At 25.9% G+C, this 20,789-nt stretch overlaps 1 protein-coding gene across 3 annotated transcripts in view; it reads right to left on the reverse strand.

Moving 5' to 3' along the window:
- Nucleotides 1-20,789, reverse strand: part of LOC107169616 (GATOR complex protein Iml1-like) — a 64,958-nt gene that overhangs the window by 38,975 nt on the left and 5,194 nt on the right. For 2 of the 3 annotated variants that reach the window (XR_016189525.1, XM_089216435.1), the window contains exons 3-13: nt 17,739-18,034; nt 17,305-17,445; nt 16,930-17,072; nt 9,111-9,322; nt 4,585-4,781; nt 2,683-2,744; nt 2,160-2,387; nt 1,724-1,923; nt 1,471-1,647; nt 1,294-1,392; nt 1,095-1,226 (exon numbers count right to left, since the gene is read on the reverse strand). Coding sequence is in view for 2 of the 3 variants with exons in the window: in XM_089216435.1 (XP_089072561.1) it covers nt 1,095-1,226; nt 1,294-1,392; nt 1,471-1,647; nt 1,724-1,923; nt 2,160-2,387; nt 2,683-2,744; nt 4,585-4,781; nt 9,111-9,322; nt 16,930-17,072; nt 17,305-17,445; nt 17,739-18,034 (1,887 nt within the window). In the remaining variant the exon portion in view is untranslated. Of the gene's footprint in view, nt 1-1,094; nt 1,227-1,293; nt 1,393-1,470; nt 1,648-1,723; nt 1,924-2,159; nt 2,388-2,682; nt 2,745-4,584; nt 4,782-9,110; nt 9,323-13,169; nt 13,246-16,929; nt 17,073-17,304; nt 17,446-17,738; nt 18,035-20,789 lie in introns of those variants that run through there. The other variant, XM_089216436.1, reaches the window with a different exon arrangement.

Consider the following 20,789-nt stretch of genomic DNA (forward strand, 5'->3'; position numbering starts at 1 on the left):
TAATATAATGAGTTGATAGGAATTATTTTATTTCATTTATAAAGTGTTCTAGTCATACAAGGTCATCAAACTTGGTTGATAGAAATTATTTTAGAACATAAAGTTGGACGTAAGAAAAAACAGCCTAAAGACTTCCATTAAATTAAAAGGTAAGAAATTCATATTAAAAAATATCCCTTAAATTCTTACAAGCAACTATTTTAAATTTCTGAACAAAGTGATGAATGTATTGATTTTACAAAGATATGTATTTTTACACGATAAGTACTTAAAATTATGCTTCGATTTTCAACTTCAAGTTTTTTGTTCTATAAATGTCAATCAAATTTTATTTGTTAGGTAAAAAAACTTAAAAATTTAAGATAAGAATCTTACTACATAACTAAAATGTTAGTTGAAAAATATTTAAAACACAATGTCACAATTTTCCCACCTTTTTTTTATTTAGATTTATTTTTATTAATTTCTTTCTGTTGTTGTAGGTATGATATTATGCTGGTTGTACAAGGAAAAACAAAACTTATATTTCCTGGCCAAGGGTTTAAAAATGTGTTTTTAAAACAAAGTGTTAAAATAAAAAGTGGATTTGCATTAGAAAATAATGTTTTGTGCACTTCAAAATGCCATTTTTCTACAGCATGTTGTAATAGTAATAATTATAAGAATATTTATATTATATTATAAGTATAACATATAATGATAAATTGTTTTTTACTTTGCCTAAAAAAATTGTATAGTGTTAGTATAGTGTTAAAACTCACAATGAGAAAATTTCATAAAAGACCAAAATCGATTTTGTCGAAAAATGAGTGTGCATCAAATTTCCCGTTTTCACCTTAATTTTTAGTTTGTTTATCCCATTTATTTAAAATAATATTAATAATTTTTCACTTTTGACCACCCAAAGTACCAACTAGATTCACTTTCTGATCGAACGAGGTACTGAAGTCAAAAATCGAAGCACTTTACCGCCCCAAAACGTGATGACAGACACAAAAAAAAAAACACACATCATGGTAAAATCAATACATTCATCGCTCCGCTCAGAATCTAAAATTATTTAATTAAATATTTATTATTTACATTACACTAACCTGGTGTACACATATCTGTCAATTCAAAATCCATATCTGTCATTTCATTATCACTTAAGCAATCACAAGAACTTGTGATATTTTGTTTTTCCTCGATTCTTAATTTTTGATGTTTTATTATGTTAAAATTTACTATAACATAAAATAAACTAGTTCATCAAATTAAAATTATAATGAATTACAATAATAAAAACCATACAATTTTTTTCTAATTTTTGAATTTTTTCCATTTCACTTAAGTTCTTTGTATTTTTATTAAATTCATTACAGTCATAAACTTTTTTTGTGATTGTAGGTTCTAAGTAATAAAAATTATATTAATTATTTTAATAATATTCAGTAATTATTATTATTTTTTCACAATGTAGTTGGTTACTTTCTGGGAATATATGACTCCACCTTCTCCGATTTGATGTTAACTTAACGTGATATTGTGATTTGTCAAATGGATTCATTAGACCTCGTGAACGTATAAATCTCAAATTATTTTTGGCATTTTGTTCCAATTTAGTATAATTTTTCAAACTTTCATCTATACTACAACTTCTATTTCCTGAGTAAATAGTAGTAAAATAAATTATTTAAAAAAATTATTATTGAGTCAATAAAAAATCTTAATCCATGATTACTGTTTATGGGTGTTAAATCTATAAGTTCGTTTTGGCTTTTGGGCGGAGGAGTATTACTACGTTGTTTCAGAGGAGAAACACTATGACTTAGAGAAATCGAATCATCAGAATTTACATCAAAACTGCATGTACTGATTTTAATATTTTTCGAAGCACTGATTTCGTTAGATTTATTTAGTGACTGAATGTCATTGATATTGCTGAAAAAAATAAAGTAGGTATTTCCTTAATAAGAAGAATATTTTAATATTTTTGATTAGTTACTAGTTACAACTATTATAGATTTATATACTTACTATGAAATATTAATACTAACCATTTGTGTAAGAGAAATTATATTACAAACTTAATTTAAACAAGATTGTCGTCATTTTGATGATTCTAATGTTTAAAATCATTCTCATTAATATGTTTAGATAAATGTATATTACCGAACCTAGGCATTTTAGTTCTATGGTATTTGTTGAAAATTCCAATATCATATTTTATATAATCTTTTGCAGAGTTGGTGAACTTATTTCGTAAAGAAGCTGAACAACTATTTGATGACACTGTTTTCAAACCCATTTTTGGACGATTTAATAAAATGTTTGAAAATTGATGAGGTACTTTAATCCTAGGCACAAATGTAGATCTCTGTGGCATGTGGTTACTTCTGTAAAAGCTAATTAAAATAATTAATTCAAGTTGAGAAATTAGGACAATAATATTAATACATTTAAATAAACATTTTAAAAGTATAATTATGGTAAATATAGTAATACTGTAAATATAAACAATATACAATGTTTATAAAAGTAACTCGTAAGCATACAATTACGTTATATTTTATTGTTCATTTCAAACTTAAAGTAGTTATTTAAAAAAATACGCTTTACATTTTATTCAGCTTTAAGTGCAATAATATTCAATCTTTTATCAAATAACAATAAATTATAATTAATTATTACTAAACAAACCTTAAATTTATCCAATGTGGAATACTGTAGTCATCTCCTAAAGATTCATCACGATTTTGAAACTAAAAAATATACAATTACAATATTTAAAATAGTATATTAAAACCATGGACCTTTTACTAATAGACAGAACCTCCAGTCAAGATGCGGGTGGGTAGTGCGGGTATTTCCTTGCATGCCAGCAATGATGCCATTCCTTGCGACCAAAAACATTGTAATTAACACTAACCATATTATAGCTATAATAACTTTATTATTTTATAATGTATACACTAAAGCTATATATACTTATAATTAATTATAATTAACTAGACTTTGGTAGTATTATAAGTAGATACTTATAAAAAGTAGTATAAAATAAGTTTAATGTATACTACTATTACTATATTATATTAGTGTATAAATCATGATAATATAATGAATTTACTTACTATAATAAGTAAGTAGTTAGTTATATGATCGTACATATTCATCATGATTTATAATAATACTAAGTATGACGTATAAATATATCATGTAAATTAATTTTCCATTCTCAAAAATGACAATATTCAATGGTTGAAGGATATAGTAAAAACATAAATAGGATATTTTTTTGACAGTAAAAGGTAAAAAAAGTAAAAATATATTTGTATAATTAATAAGTACCTACAATATATTCTATAATATCATTGAATTGTTCAATTTATACTTGATAGTCAAGAGAGCAATTAAAATAATTCAAAATTGAACCAAAATATAATAAATAATAATAGTATAATAAGTAGTTATCAGTATAAGGGCGTGACAGCGATCAAAATTTTTAAGGGGGATCGTGAGTAGTTAGGTGGTACCATACTACCATTAGATATCATCTATGCAATACAAAAATAGTAATACATACATAGTATATTTGCATCGTATATACGGTAAAATTGTATAGCACTATAGCTAATAAAGCAATTAATAGTAGTATAGTCACAAATTAAGATATCTTATATAGAGCATGCCAGTATTCTACTAATAATAGAAAAAGCGGATAAGTCATAAGTATACATATAATTTTATGTTCTCCGAATTTTTGGGGGGTTAAAGCAATTTTTTTTGTGGGAGGGAAAGGTTAGGACCTGTACCTATGTATGGATGATATAATGAAATGTAGTCACACCTTTATTTTGGTGATCCAACACTAGTGGTAGTAATAGGTGCGGTAATATAAATAACGGTAATAGTAATAGTATGCGGTGTCTTGATAAATTGCTGACGAAATTGCGTGAGTCAAAATAAAAATTATTGTACAATTCCATAGTTCTTGTGTGCATATGGGGTGTACGGTGTACTACCTTGATCAGCGCCATCACGTTTGGACGCCGGAACTACAGCCATGTTCCGTCTATTAGTATAAGGTCTATGATTAAAACAATCAACTAAACCTTTTTATACAATCATACTAAGTAGCCACCCAGAATATTTAGTTGATATAAATATTACAAAATTTTGTTTTTAGAAATGATTGAATTTTTAAAATGTATTATGTTTTTGTTTTGTTTTAGATCATGCTTGCATGTATATACCCCCACTACTACTCAGTTATCATTTGGATACTTCCAAATGATTTGATGAAAAAAAAGAAAATTAATTACATGTTTCACTCTTGTACAGGTTTAAGTTATGCCAATTACTTAAAACAAAATCAATACTAACGCCCATAAACCAACTACAACATCAGATTTTACATTTTTTAGTCAGTCAATGGACAGAACAAACAGTGAGTATCAAAAAGAAGACTTGGGTTCAGTGACGCTTAATATGGTTTAACTTTAGTCAATATAAAAATTTAAATTTAATTTATCATAAGTATTTGCTATGTGTTAAAATGGAATCATACAATTTATACCTTAGCCAATCAGGCGTTAACCTTACCAAAAATAATGGGACAGCATACAAAGGCTCTTGACCCACGCAGATCAAATCAATTCCTACACCATTATCCATAACTCTTTGTTTTGTAATATTTGTTAACTGTCTATCCACGTAAAATTCACCCATACCAGGAGATATAACAATTGCTAATTGACCAGTCCGATCTAAACTTCTTTCAATGTAATGTTTTTCAAAAACTAAAAAATTAAAAAATTAAAAATACAAGTATAATAATAATAGTAATAATAATAATAATAAAAACATCACTTACATAAATAAGACTAAAATTTTGTAATTAACCAATTAATTTAATTCTTTTTAGTTAAAAATAACAATTTTTGAGGGAAACAAAATATATTGATTATATACTATAATAATGAGTATTCTATATTACAATTAGTGTTTTTTTTCTTATACTTTGTGATTATAATTAGTTTCAACAGTTAATATAATAAAGAAGTTGCTTACAAGCAAAATACAAAAAACAATAATAACAATAAATTAGTGTTATTTCCAAACCTAGAAAGTTGCTATGCTTGTATAAGTAAAAACAATTTTGAAACCTCTTTTTCTAAGGATATTTTATAATTTATTTATATTAAAATTAATAATATGGAATTCTTTAGTGATTTTTATCAAAAACAATGAATGTAAACATATAAATGTTATGAAAACCAAAAAAATTAACTCAGATCTAAACTTTAATATACAAATAAACAACACACAATCACAATAAGTCCAAGAATTCTACTACCTTAGAAGCACTGTAACTTTAAATAATAAATCGACATCAGACATCAAAAGAAGAATACATTTAGCAAAGCAAGCATTCCAAAACAACAATCAACTTCACACCAATAAGCACATGAGCATCAACATAGTACACAAAATATTCATTAGGACATTTGTTTTGAATGTACTGATACTTATGTCAGTGAAATATGGACAATGTACAAAAAGATGCAAACTGGAAGTGGAAGCAATAGCGAATTATGCATATGGAAAACAATGATAAAGACAAGATGGACTAGAAAAATGCAAAAAAAGACAGCAGTTAAAGATTATTGAATCAAGGAGAATAAAGTTGGTTGGTCACGTCATATGACAGAAACTTTATAGGTAAAATCTTTAAAGGAAAAATAACAAGGAAGAAATCAAGAGGAGGCATAAGAGAACAATATATTGAAAATATTTTAGAACCAATAAACTGTACATCTTTTGATTCATTGAAGAGTTTGATGTCAGAGGACTGAGGAATGGCTTCAATGATAAGACCTTTAATAATTGATAATGATAAAAATTATTATTATTATTATTATTAATTTATTTTTCACTATAATATAATATCTATTATCTATATTTGTAATTTAATTTCTATTAGTAATACTAGTTGAACTAACCTTAAAGCATTGACAAATACAAATTGTATATTTTATTGTAAAATAATTATTACAATTTTATTTCATATAATAGTAGGAATTTATTAACTTCTTATTACAACACAGCACTTAAAACAGTTTTCATAGTATAAATACCTTAAAATTAACTTTGATATTTTAAAAATTGTACTGTGTATGGAAAATTAAAAATGTATAGTGGTAAAAATTTTAAAAAGCCTAAAAATAATATTTCTTAGATAACTTATTACTTTAAATATCTAAAACAGTTATTATTCATACATAAAAATTCAATTTTGTTGAAATTTGAATTAAAGATGGTTATAAAAAAAAATTGTCACAAAAAAAATAGATGTTTTTTCAATATTTTAAATTTTAAATTCCAATAAGCATTGAAGCAACTAGGAGGGTGCAAAAAGGTCTTACAACCCTAAGTTCTAATTTTGCATTCCTTGTTTTTTTTTAGGTTTACATCAAACTATTATTTCAATAGTGAATTGTTAATTGCATGTTTTCAAATTAAAATGTATTTATCAAAACAAAATTTAAACAATTTTGGTCATAACTATAACTTCTTCATTGAAAATATCCAGCAAACTTTTTGACCGTAACTTTCAAATGAAGTTTGAGGGATTTTTCCTTTAAATACTATCAAGTTTAGCATGCAAAAACATATTTGAAACAAAAATTCCAAAAAATTTCTTAGGAATTTAACTACATTTATGCCAAATTATAATAAAGTATTAAGACTGTAGTTGTTCTAAAATGTTGTGGGCCTATAAATAACTATGCAGGAAACAAAATATTGTGAAATCCATACATGTTATCTAAAACGCAATATTTTAATAATGAAGAATCCTATGGTGAATACATAATAATACAATTTGTTGGTAGGTACTGTGGTATATTGTAGACAGTCGTCAAAAAAATATTATTTAATATACGTATATGTTATGTAGGTGGGAATATTTTAAATTGTAAATTTTTAACATAGGTCAGTGAAGCTGGATATGCTGAGACAACATAAATATTTCTTATATAACACCACCAGACACACAGGCGTGGGAGAGTCCCGTTGTCGCTGAATGAGTCGGCGAGAATGTGGGTACGACGATTGTACATGTGAAACGACAATCGTAGTGCGGGCTAGGCAATCTGGATTTGCTAAGCGTTTTATTTTTTTATTTTTTTTTTAAGCCTCAACAACAAAGGTTATTGGTTAAAGGGTGTTTTAATTTTATTTATGTTTGTTTTAATTTAATAAAAGTTTTTCCGACCTGAAACCTGAGTTGAATATTATTATTTCAAGTCTTCTTCGTTCATACGTTTACATTGGAACAGTACTCAGACACACAGACTTATTAGTAGAATTTATTATATTTATAAATTAATGATTAAGACCTTTTAACAAAATAAATTAAGTAATATTTGTAATGAAAATTTATTAAAATAGTCTAGTTACGAATGAACATGTTTATTTATCAAAATTTATCCTAGCAAAGTAAACAAACCACTTAAATTTAATAAATTTAATTTACTTATAATTTATTTAGGATATAATATAATGCTTAAGTCTTATAAATATATAGTTTTTTTTTTTTTGACTTGGCATTTTTTACACGGATTTGACAAAGTGTTTTTGTGGGGATAATAATATGCTGTGATAAGTATGTTATTAAACACCTAGTATTTTATATTATAGATTTGTAACTAATAATATAAAAATATAAGATGGGAGAACAGAAAAGTCTAATACAATTTTTTTGTGAAATTCAATCCAAAAAAATAATCAACATAAATAATACATTTCTTATAAACAAAACAATTAATAGAATTGTTAATCTTGATGAGAATATGTCAATCAATCAAATGATAAAAAGTCGATATCTATTTGTAAATCTAAATAACACATTAATATTATGTTGGTAATTTAATTAAATCAATATTTTATACCAGGATAATAAGTTGATTTTCCAATTGTATAAAGACATTTTCTATAAATAAATTATATTTAACTAGGAACATCATAAACGACGTAAACCAGACATGAACTAAACTCAGTTGTATATACATCAACAATTATTATATAATACATAATTGACTACCAATGTAATTGAATTATGCTGATTTAAATAAAATAAATAAATATATGGATAATTTAAATTTATTTGTGGTTTAAAAATTTGCATTTGTAGCATTTGTATTAGTACTTTTTTAACAACAGGAGCTCCGTGAACAAAAAAGAGAACCGCAAATATAACATATGTAAAGAATACGTAAATAATATTTAATTTGTAATTTGTAATTTACTGTGCTATGCACATTTTGTGTGGTTAGTAGTAGTAATAAGAAAAAGATAATAAAACAAATCAATATTGTAATATGAAAATATTAGTATATTATAGGGTAAGATGTAAATAGTGTAGAAATAGTAACTAAAGAAATTGAATGAATAATAAACATTTATTTCTGTTTCTTTGTTAATAGGCAAGTTCTGTATATAACATAATAGCATAATAAAATATAAAATAATAATAAATAAAATCTGTGTTTATTGTTGAGAAACATACTATTATTTGTCTTGAAGAAATCCCTGATAAATGAAAATATAAATCAAATATATATCTTTAAACTTCAAATGGAATAACTCAGAAAAATTTTACGCAGTTCAAAAACAATAAGTCAACGTTTTCAGAAAAATCATCTAATTCACATTTTGTATTAAAACATGTAGGTTCTCAAATGAAAAACCAAAGTAAGTAGATTTATAGTAAAATAAATATTATAACAAAATATTCTTTGCTCAGACTATTTACTGTACATTATTATCTAGCATTGAATTCCAATTTAACAAATCCATTTTGTGGCCTCCTCAATTTTTAAGTACAATCGACACTTAAAACAGTGGAACCTCCGAATTTTTTTAAGTCTCAAACGACCAAAAATAAAAATAAAAACTTTAAGTTACCTCGGTAATTCAAAATATTTAAATAAATGATTGGGATATAAAACTTCTATAGGTATACTAAAACTTCTTGATACATCCGTACACAAAAAATCAATTGGTACTTTTTTTTAAATATTTTTATTACGCATGATACTGTATAACAATTTCATGTATCTACTTACCGTTTAATGCCATATTTAATACTTCAAGAAAGTTGCCTTGAGAAGCATGTGATAAATAACCTTCAGGTATAGAGCTAATTGAAACCCCAGAATCTTGAAGTAATTTATGATGATAATTTAAAATATCTATTTTGTATGTATAATAAAGACGTCGAAGAAGCATTAATGAAGCTGCTGCCCAATCTTCATAACGTTCATTTTGAATTACTACCCTAAAAAAAGAAATAAAAATATTTAATTTAACATTATTAAATTATAATATTTAGTTTAACATATTTAAAATATTTGAATCATTTTAAAATGTTTAACATTATATAATGATGTGAACATACTGTTATTATAAGCTTAAAAAAATTGATAAAAATACAAACATTTTTAATATTATATTATTTAAAATATATCCTAATACCTTTAATACTTATTGTACAACTAAGTGTTAGAGAAATTTTCAGATTACAAAAGCTATGAAATTAAATGATAAATCAGGGTCTATTAATTGTAATACACTGGTGGGTCACAAGATAAGTCCAAGTATTGCATAAGATAAAGTATATAAAATTATGCAAAATGTACAAGCATTTTTAACACAATTTATAAAAATTAACTGGTATTTTGGCGATGATTAAAATTAAGTTATCTACCATTAATATGGATCATTAATTTTATTTTGATAGTAACCCGTATTTCCCATGCATTGTTCATGTGACAAGCCAAAAACAAACAAAGTCAAATTACTGATTTTTTTTTTAAATTTAAGCATGCTAGGTGAAAATCAAAATGTATGAATTCTATTGATAAAATTATAGCAGTTATCAAAGCTGAGCATTAACTAATTAATAAGTTAAATTAACTATTTTCTTTTGTATTTTTATTAACTTAACTATTGACTTACTGAATTCGTTATATTTAACTAACTTGAAATTAACGAATTAATTTTTCATTTTAAGCAGTAATTTAAGTTAAATTATTTTGTTTTCAATTTTATTAAAATATTACTATTCCAGTCTATTTTGTATTCATGTAAAAAGAAAATTACAGTGAATTATTTTTAAAGTTAAAAATTGTGTATATTTTTTTATCACCTACTTTAAAGGAATTCTCCCTGTGGGGTCGATGATTAGAATAGACCCACAGTAACTCCTGTTTATCGTAGAAAGCGATTAAAAGGAGGTAGCGGAGGGTAGCAGTAACCGCTACTACTGACCATCGGCGAGTTTTGCAACAGAACTAACGGCAATGGAAGGTTTTGATGGGGCAGATTGAGCATATTCCAAATACTGGCCTATCAACTGTGATGTGGAAGGAGAAGGATACCACCACATTAGAAATCTTAGTAAGCAGTATGAACCGAAGTTATGAAGGGATGGAAGTTATTAGACCAGATATATATTCGGAAATATCAGTTGTCTCGGCAGGAGAAGAAACAAGGCTTCTCAGGTCGTCAGCAAGCGTCACATTGGAACGTGGAACGTAAGAACTATGTTAAATACTGAAAAGCTAGAAAATATTAAAGTTGAAATGACAAGGTTAGACGTAGATATATTAGATGTAAGTGAAACACGATGGGTAGGAAATGGAGATTTCTGGTCTGATGATTACTGTGTTATACACTCTGGAGATGAAAGAACAGGAAGAGCCGGAGTTGGAGTTCTAATAAACAAAAAACGGGATCAACAAGTGATAAATAAGATAGCATACAATGACAGACTTATAATGGTGAAACTTAAAGCTGAACCCAGCGATATCGAAGTAATTCAAGTATACTTTCCAACAACTGAAGCAGAGGACAACGAGATAGAAGAAAGTTACGCAGGATTCGAGGAACTCTGTAAATTAGCGAAAGGTAGTGACAACTTAATAATAATAGGGGATTGGAACGCTGTTGTAGGCGAAGGTGCTGAAGGGCAAGTAGTAGCATCCTATCCCACCAAAACATACATGTAAAATGATAGCCAAGTTCAATACTATAATATATGCTCTGGTTGTTGACTTTAACGACAAAAGAAGTGAGATCTAAATGGAAGCCAAGTTCAATGGTCAGTCTAGAAATTTATTTATAACAACATAACATATAATTTCTTCTTATCACTTAGAATAATGTTTTGAAACCTAAGGTCTGACTTGGCTAGTTTCCATATACCAATTATGTTATAGCCTTCACAAATTCTAAAGTTGTGAGTTATTTTCTATCCCTCTAAAAATTTGACTTGCTGGTAGAAACTAGCTATCGAACATAGTGCTCTTCCATGACTGTTTTAGTTGGTACCTACTTAATAATAATTCGTATATGACAACTAGCCAAGTCAGACCTTAGGCTTCAAAACATTATTTTAAGTGATAAGAAGAAATTATATGTTATGTTGTTATAAATAAATTTCTGGATTGACCATTGAACTTGGCATCCATTTAGATCTCACTTCTTTTGTCGTTGAAGTCAACAACCAGGGTATATATTATAGTATTGAACTTGGCTATCATTTTACATGTATGTTTTGGTGGGATATCATTACTTTTTGTTTGTAAATTATTAATTGCTACTTATTCACAATAATATTATTTCCAAATGGTTTTTGCTAAATTATTGTATTTTCCTACGTTTACGGGTTATAATTGTCTTTTTTGTGTTATTATTTATATTTTCTTGTACTTTTGAAATGTTGGAGTGAATTACCCATTCAGTATCTGGATTTATTTTTTTCTTTTTTTTTTCACGTCAAGGTTTTATCGCACCGCTCCCTTCCCCGCTACACCGAGGCAAATATTGTGTTCATTTTGACGATTCATTATTTTGACCGATGATGAGAACATTATCTATGTTTTTAAATATAAATAATATTTATATATATATATATATTATTATATTATTATCTAACAATATAATTGGTTTTATTTTTGTTTATTCTTAGTACTGATTTTAATTTTTCCCCCGAAACGACTTTGTTTCGATCGTCGATAAAAATAATTTACCCTGACGTATTCTATAAATACAGTTTATTACTATATACTATAATTCAGTTACTAACATTAATAATAGGTATTTATTACAAAATATTTTCTGTTGTATACAGAGTATAAAATATGTAAAATTAATATAAAATTATTTTATCTCCTTTTGAGTATATTATTTTTAATTATCATAATTTTATTTACTATAATTTCTACTGATGGGTAATTCATAATTGTAAGATTAATTATTTAATTATTTTAATTGTATTTTTTTTTTAAACTAATATTAATTACATACATAGAAAAGAAGTATGTTGCTGCGCGCGGGTCGCCAATATCGACACGACGACACATATTCGACTGGACGTATTTTTGGAGCCGCGATACTGGAAAGGTTGGCGGAGCTACGAGTATTTAAGTCAACATCCATTTCCGTCCATTTAACATTACATTAAATTAGAGGCAATTAATTAATTAATTGAAAAATTAAATATAATGGATTAAATAATTTAAAAAATTTAATAAAATCAATTGATTAAAAAATTAAAAATTTTCAAGTTTCTGATTTTTTCCTTTGTATTAACCTAACTACCTATTTGTATGCCAAATTTGAACTTTCCAGGTTATCTGGAACTGGGTTAGAATTTTGATCTATAGGTAAGTCAGTCAGTGATAAAAATGAAGATTTAGGGACGTTAATATCTAAATAACGGTTTGAGGTATGTTTATGAAATTTGGAAAACATGTGTATCTCTAAGTCTCAATATATGAGTCAAATTTGACATGTTTATGTGGAATAGTTTTTGAGTTATGAGGGGGTCAAAAGTGGCTCCAAATGGTTCGTGTAATATTACACACGGTGCTGCTCGCCAGTTCTGTTAGCTAGAACTTGGCTACAGCGTGTCTAGATGGATTGGGCACTAGAAACGAAAGGGTTACTTGTAGATTTCTGCAAACTATATGACTTGGTCATAACAAACACATGCCAAAATGTTCATTGGAGGAAAAGGTATACATATGTGGAAAATGCCAGGGGACATTGGACGATACCAAATCGATTATATATTGGTAAGAAAACGCTACATAAATCAAGTACGGAGATGTAAAACTTACCCAGGCGCCGATGTGGACAGCGACCATAACTTCTTAATGATGAAAATCAATGTTGCATATAAAAAACTGAAGAAACCTACACAAAAGGAAAGAAGATATAACCTACGAAAAACGTCATACATAAAAAGGATGATTTCCGATACTGGTCTAACAAATTATAAGGAGCTAAAAAAGCTAGCTGAGAATAGAGATGAGTGGAGAAATTTCGGAAAACTGCGAAACCAACCTTAGGGTTGATATATAAAAAAAAAAACTTTAAAAGAATACCCTCAAAAAACTCAATGAAATAAATATATATATGTAAATACTATATAAAGGTAAGCACTAGTGTATTATTTAATTTTTGGTTAGTCAAGTATAAAATATGTTATCGATGCATAAAAAAAAATAAACTTTTTTCAATTAATAAAAATGTTTAAAAAAATGTGTACTAACTTATGAAACTTATAACCAGGGCTCGAGACTGAAAGCATTTGCTTATTTTTATGGATTGACTTAAAATGTAGCACAGTGCTATGGAAATGTATGAAATGTTATCACGTTTAATTATGAAGTTTGAAAGTGCTTATTTTCGCTTGTTTCAGTGTTATTTCAAAACAATTTCCAGTTCTTCTGATTATTTTTGCTTATTTGACCAGTATTTCTACGTTTTTATAATCTTTTCAACTATTATAAATATCGCTTATATTTCATTTTTCAGAAAATCTCTAGGAAAATCAATAAAATTCTTAAAATCTCGAAAGTGAAGTTTAATTTATCTTATAATATAAAGATAAAGATTTATTTTTATTTTGTTTGATTTTTTAGTTAGAATTTTTTAGTTTTTTTTTTTTGATAATTTTTTGCTTACATTTTTTTTAATGCTTATTTGACTGCTTGTAATGATGTTTTTAAAAGCTTTTTTAAACGCATATTTTAATGATTATAAGTGCTATAAGTCCCAAGCCCTGCTTATAACTCAACTAAGTCACCCAAAACTTAAATTCACTTTCACTTTAAATATTTTCTTATTTAAATAAGTTTAAAAAATAATTTACTTGTCCAGCCTTGTCAATTATCAATTGTTTATTAACATAACTTGACCTGAAAAAGAACCTGATCATCGCTTCGTTTAAAACTGTTTGATTAGTAAAAGAATCCATTTTATCTTAGTTTGGAAATAATACAGCTTATATAATAGAGGAAGAAGGACTTGCAGAATTATAAACAAATCAGATTTTCATAAAAAAAAAAAAATCAAAATTAATCAAAATTAATTCTTCCCGTGTTATCCAAATTTTAAACATTAAATTTATGTGAGGTAGCTTTTTACTTTAAGCCTTGGACAAAATAAAGTTAAATAAAGGAAGGATTACTAATGTATATCAAAGAGAAGTTAAGAAATTGCTGTAATGTGGGGTATAAATGTTATGTGAGAAACATCAGTCTTAAATTTTTCATTAAATACATATTGTTTCATTATTATTAATAAACATTTGTAACTTTAAAAAAAAATTAAGCATTAAAATATATTAAATACTATTTACTCATTGTTACCAGGTCTTGATTTAGAAAAGTACCTTGGTGACTAGTCAGTTGACTGGCCTCCATTTATGAAAGGCATTGTTTTGATTTATTAAATTTACTACACTTAAGTTGTTTAAGGACAACATTTTTGTATCAATTAATAAAATAATAATAAAGATAAACCTAAAAGTGAGAACTTATCAGCATTAAAATGTAATCATACTATCAACCAAGATTTGCCAACAGTCGGTAGTACTTTGTTTTGATTGTCACATAATGCACGGGGATAGTAACCTATTGAAAATTAAAGTCCTTGGATTTAAGTGAGTAAATCAGGCCCCAATTGTAACTTTTATTCTTTTATAATGTACCTTTTGCAAAATACAAAATATTTCAAACTTCAATAATTTATCATAATACAAGGTTAAGAAACACTGAAATAAACTCAATTTTGAGTTTGAAAATCAAGCATCTCTCTCTATACTTCACAATTTGTAACTTTAAATCATAGTAATTAATCAAGGGATATGCATAGATACATTTTTTTAAATATTCATATATTGATAATAGTTTTTTGGGTATGAGCATGTATAACAAATAATAATAATATTTACAGATAAATACAACCAAATTAATAAAATAATTAAAGAGACGTAGAATGGTTGTTGTCAGAAAAATGAAAAGAGTGGTTACCCGGCAGTTTAATATTATGGTTATACGACAACAAGGGTGTTGCCAACCTCATAAAATTAAAATGGATTTTTGTGGTACTATCCATATGATCAATCATAGTTCATGGTACTAACTATATATTTCTATGGTTCAACAATCGACATAACCACATAGCCACATTGTAATTTATAAATATAGTTAATCATATTAGTGGTTAAGTACTTATAAATACATAGTTAAATTAATATATATACATTTATTATAAAAATAATATAGATTAGAAGAGTAAAACTACTTTGTAAGTAATCGTGATCCAAAAGCTCATACAATAAATTTTTTAATTAAAACAGAAATTTTAAATGTCAACAGAATTAATTTTTATAGTACTTAATATCACATTGACGCATCAGTGACTGTCAACAGACTAAATCTTGTTTACTCAAATAATTATACCACTGGTTATATTTTATGATTAACTATGAAAAGGTCGCTATGATTTCTGCATAGGAAATTCCAGTAATAAAAACTTATTTTATTCTATATTATACTATGATTTCTACAAAGGGAATCTCCAGTAATAATAATTAATTTTACTCTATATTTTACCACCATGTTATATTGTATTTAATATGTACAAATATGCTATATTATGAAGAATGAGAGACATATTATAGCAATTACTCAATGGTAGTATTTGGTAGCCGTTAATATTTTTTTTTTAATTTTCATAATCAACATTTAAATTTTTTAAGAATTGTTTTTTTTTTTTTTATAGGTTCCAAATAACACAGCTACTTTGCTGATGAAAATTTTTATGGTTAAGTTCCAAACAAACTCATTGTACGTCGAGTCCATCTAGTAAAATCTAAAATTTCAATTTTAATAATTCTTTAACATTCAGAAATGCCACAATTGTTACATTTTTTTGAAAATTATATTATTTATTGCATAGTTTTATTTAATCTGAGGTATAGAGTATAGATGTATAGAGCTAAAAAGTAAAAAAAATTTAAATATTATGTAAAGATTTTGTCATCAGTGATTTCTATATTATTGTAGGCTGTAATTATTATTTTTGACTTTTGTGTCACTGCTGATTCACTGGTATAAATCGTGGTTAAACATTCTTATCATTTTTCTGACAACTACCCTATACCCATAAAGAGATTATATATATCGGTAAAATCTCACAGTAAGCAGTGGTTCAGATACTGGATGATGGTATAAAGACAACGGGAACAATATTATCAATATTTTCTCCATCAATAACTATTATATTATTTAAAAATATCTGAGTTAGGTGTGATTATATTATACATAAAATAGTTTCAAATTTCAAAAGAAATCATAATAAATAATATTTTTATACACATCAAATTTTTTGAGATAAAATTATTAATGGGTTTATTTTTTAAATTATATATAAAAATAAATTTATCAAATTCTTCATTCAACAAAAAAATCTACTCTAAACTCTCACATACATAGACTACCTCTAAATATGTCAAAGCAATAATTCTAAAATGTTTTGTTAAAAAATTAGATGCATATTTTAGCATTTATTTTATATTTATTAATTTACCTGTAAAAATCTTCATAAAAACGATTCTTATAATCAACTTGAAGACATTCTCTCATAGCTTCGGGGAATTCTTCTAATTTATTAGCTTTATAAAAAACTCTTGAAAATACAACAAGTGTTACTTCATGATTACTGCCAAAATACTGTTAATACAAATTTAGATGAATAATTACTAGTAATTGGTACACACTACATAATTATATAGTTAATTACTGTTGATACAAATTTAGATGAATAATTACTAGTAATTGGTACACACTACATAATTATATAGTTAATACACATTATAAATTATATAAGACATAGTATTAACTTTATGATTTGAAGTAATACATAAATAAAATATAGAAATTTACGTTAAATTTATAAACTTACCCGCCATTTTTCAAATAAATCAAATAGAAAACCATCCACAGATTTTTCAAAATAAGTATCTCCTAAGAAGTTAAACTCCCACATTTCAGAAGTCATTTGAAGAAAAATATACACCATACTTGTAGCAGATCTAAAAACTATCTAAACAAATAAGAATTCAATAAATATAAATATATAATTTAAGTAAAAAAATATCACATAAATTACAATAGAATTAAGGCCTGGAACACAAATACTTAGCATTCATTATATGTATCAGTGAAATTATTTTAATTTGATTTTTTTTAAAGTTAATTTAAAATAATACTATCCAATATATTTGGTATGTTAAATTATATGTTTTTTTTGACAAAAAAAGCATTGTATTAGGCAAAAAATAAAAATAATTTAAAAAGTACATCAAATTACTGATATTAAAATGAATTAATAAAAACCTTTGTATTATGGCTGATAACTCCACAAGATACAATTTTTCCTTTGGTCCACATTTGATATACTTGAACACGAGTATATCCACCACAAAATTCCATTTTTTTATTGTTGTAAACACAAGTATCAATCATTGAATTTCTTAAACGCCACATTTCAGATCGTCCAAGATATTGGTCTCTGAATGTCAATTCAACAGAATCTAGCATGACAGATTCTGGACTTACAATATTTACTGTTACATCGCTATATGCATGCAATTGAAATAAGCTAGCAACACTATGTTCAATGCTAATTGTATCTGAAATTTTTTTTTTAACATATTAGATACTATAATACCATTAAATAGTTTATCTTTTTAAAGGTCATTGGCATTGTGATACGCATAGAATTCACCTTATTAGTATTTTTATTACCACTTGTTTAAATATTATTTGATTCCCTTGATGATATTTAAACCTTCAATTTGTTTTCGAGTAAACATTTATAAATATTTATTAAAAGCTTTTAACATAAAATGTCAAAAATATTCATAAAGTGAGTGTTATTTATACCCAATAATATAGACCACTTTAGTCTAGATGAATAATATTATATTATTACAATATTATTATGTTAATAAAAAAATAAATAAATAGGTAAAAGGAAAAAAAAAATTTATATAAGAAAAATTATTTTATTAAAAAAACCCTTATAATATTGTGGTTTTTAATTTTAGTTTAACGCATCTATAATACTTAAAAATGGTAAATAAAAGATAATTTAAGTAAAAACTTAAAATATAAACAGTTTAGTGATGGTTTTGATATTCTAGGTTTATTGTACTTATATAGTACAGGGTGATTCTTTTATCAAACAACACTCACTATTTAAAAAAGTATTGACTTTTTTCAAAATATTTTTTTACATAGTTTCAAGTTGTTAAAAAATCAATGCTTTTATTAAAAAATTATATTTTTAAATATTTTTTATCCTTATCATTTTTTAAGTTTTTTACTTTTTTGAATGGCAACAAAGTTTTTTAATTTCATATTCCAAAGCAGAATATTTTTCTAAAAATGTTGATACATAAAAATCGAATTTAGGACGAGTAGTTTATGAGTTATAAGTATTTAAAGTTTAGACAGTTTAGACAAGCGGAGTAGTGGACAAGCATTTTGCGGGGTAACCCCGTACCACTCCACTCTGCCAATCTTAACTTTAAATACCTATAACTCATAAACTACTAGTGCTAAATTTAAAATTTTAACGTAATAGTTAATAAAAAAAATAGCTTTATTAATTTATGAAATTTTAAGTATAGGTTACCGTTTGAAAATCAAAAGTTGATAGTGGTTTATCTAATAAATATAAGGGTGAAAAATATAAAAATAATAAACAATTCAAGAAGAGTGTAAATCTACAATTTTGAAAAAAAAAAATTGAAAAAAGTCAATACTTTTTTAAATAATGAGTGTTGTTTGATAAAAGAATCACCCTGTATATAAAAATAATAAAAACAATGAATATATGCTCTCTCAGATCTGATTATGGAATGATACACAGCAATACCAACAACTAGGCAGTGAATATTACTAGAAAAATAATAAAGTAATTATCTGTATGTTTATAATATTATTAATTAATTAATTTATATATTTATTTAAGTAAATATCAATGCCTCAGGGGCATAAGTACAGTACAAAGTCTGATAATATATTATAATTTAAGGTAAAAAGAGAAAAATAGTAAGAAATAACAAGAAAATGTTGATATAATAGTTAACTTATAATAGTGAGTTATGGAAAGAAATTTTGTTCTAAAAGTTTGAGAATTTCTGTAATAAAAATAAGAAATTGCTAATGATAATTTAGAAAGTAAGTCTGGAGCATCAATATCAATATTAAATAATTAATAAATAAAGGTAACATCAAAATCAACTCATCTTTCAGTTAGAGGTTTAAATTTACATGGATTGCAGAGCAAAGAAATAAGCTCATTTTTAATAACTTGTTTTGTACTGTAACAATTTAAAGATTATTGACTCGTCATTTATGTCACACTCAGTAAATTTGCTTAGGTTAACAGAACACAGGAACGTAGAGTGCGAGCATAATATATATTATTGGCACAGCCAGACAGTCGAGTCTGAAACACAATAGGGTCTATAACACGATCAAGTCTGAACCACGGTCAAGCCTACATAATTAAATTGTTAAACTCATACTACACTACTCCTGTAATCTTTAATATACCACCCTCAAGTCCAGAGTATAGGTAATAGTGTACCAAACATAATTATTAGTCAATCATTAAATAAATATTGTCTTTGTTAATATACCCTGTTAAATTGTGTAAGTCTATGAACGCAGGTCATAAGTTCCTAAGAACTGTAAAATATAACTTAGGAAACTTTATTTTTATTGATCCAACAGCCCAGTTCTCAAGGCCGATTCGTGTAGTAGAAATAAATAACCGACTACTCCTTAACTGAATAGGATTTGGTATAAATATTAACCGCCACTCGGTTTAAATAAACGAAATAGGTGCATTGCAGTACTTTATTTATTTGATTAATATAGGATATTTTATGAGAAGACCAAATAATAGTAGCGTATTAGAGCACCGAGCTAACTAGTAACATATATATGGTGTTTAATATATACATTTTAGAGGGACAGATAGTGTTACGATTTATAAATCCAAGTATTTACTAAAAACATAATTAATATAATCATTAAATGATAGATAGGTAGAAAAAATAATACCTAAATCTTTTATAGTGAAGACTGGAACTAGAGGTGGAATTAATAAAATAATTAAAATGTATAAGTGAATGTATTCAGAAAAAGGATTGTATAAAATGATTAAGTCATTATTTGAGCACCAATCATGAAAATTATCTATGCTCTATGCATCTTTGGGGATCTATACAACCAGAAGAGTTATTTACAATATTAAATACCTTCAGATCATTAGCTAAGTGCAAATTTACAGAATTAAAAACATTGCACATTGTTAATAAGTATATTAAATAGCCGCAAAGAAGAGTTTTCTCCCTATTGGACAACCAAGGT

The sequence above is a fragment of the Diuraphis noxia genome, unplaced genomic scaffold (assembly GCF_037042655.1).
Source record: "Diuraphis noxia isolate RWA-SAM2 unplaced genomic scaffold, SU_Dnox_SAM2 contig0001, whole genome shotgun sequence".
Lineage (NCBI taxonomy): Eukaryota > Metazoa > Arthropoda > Insecta > Hemiptera > Aphididae > Diuraphis > Diuraphis noxia.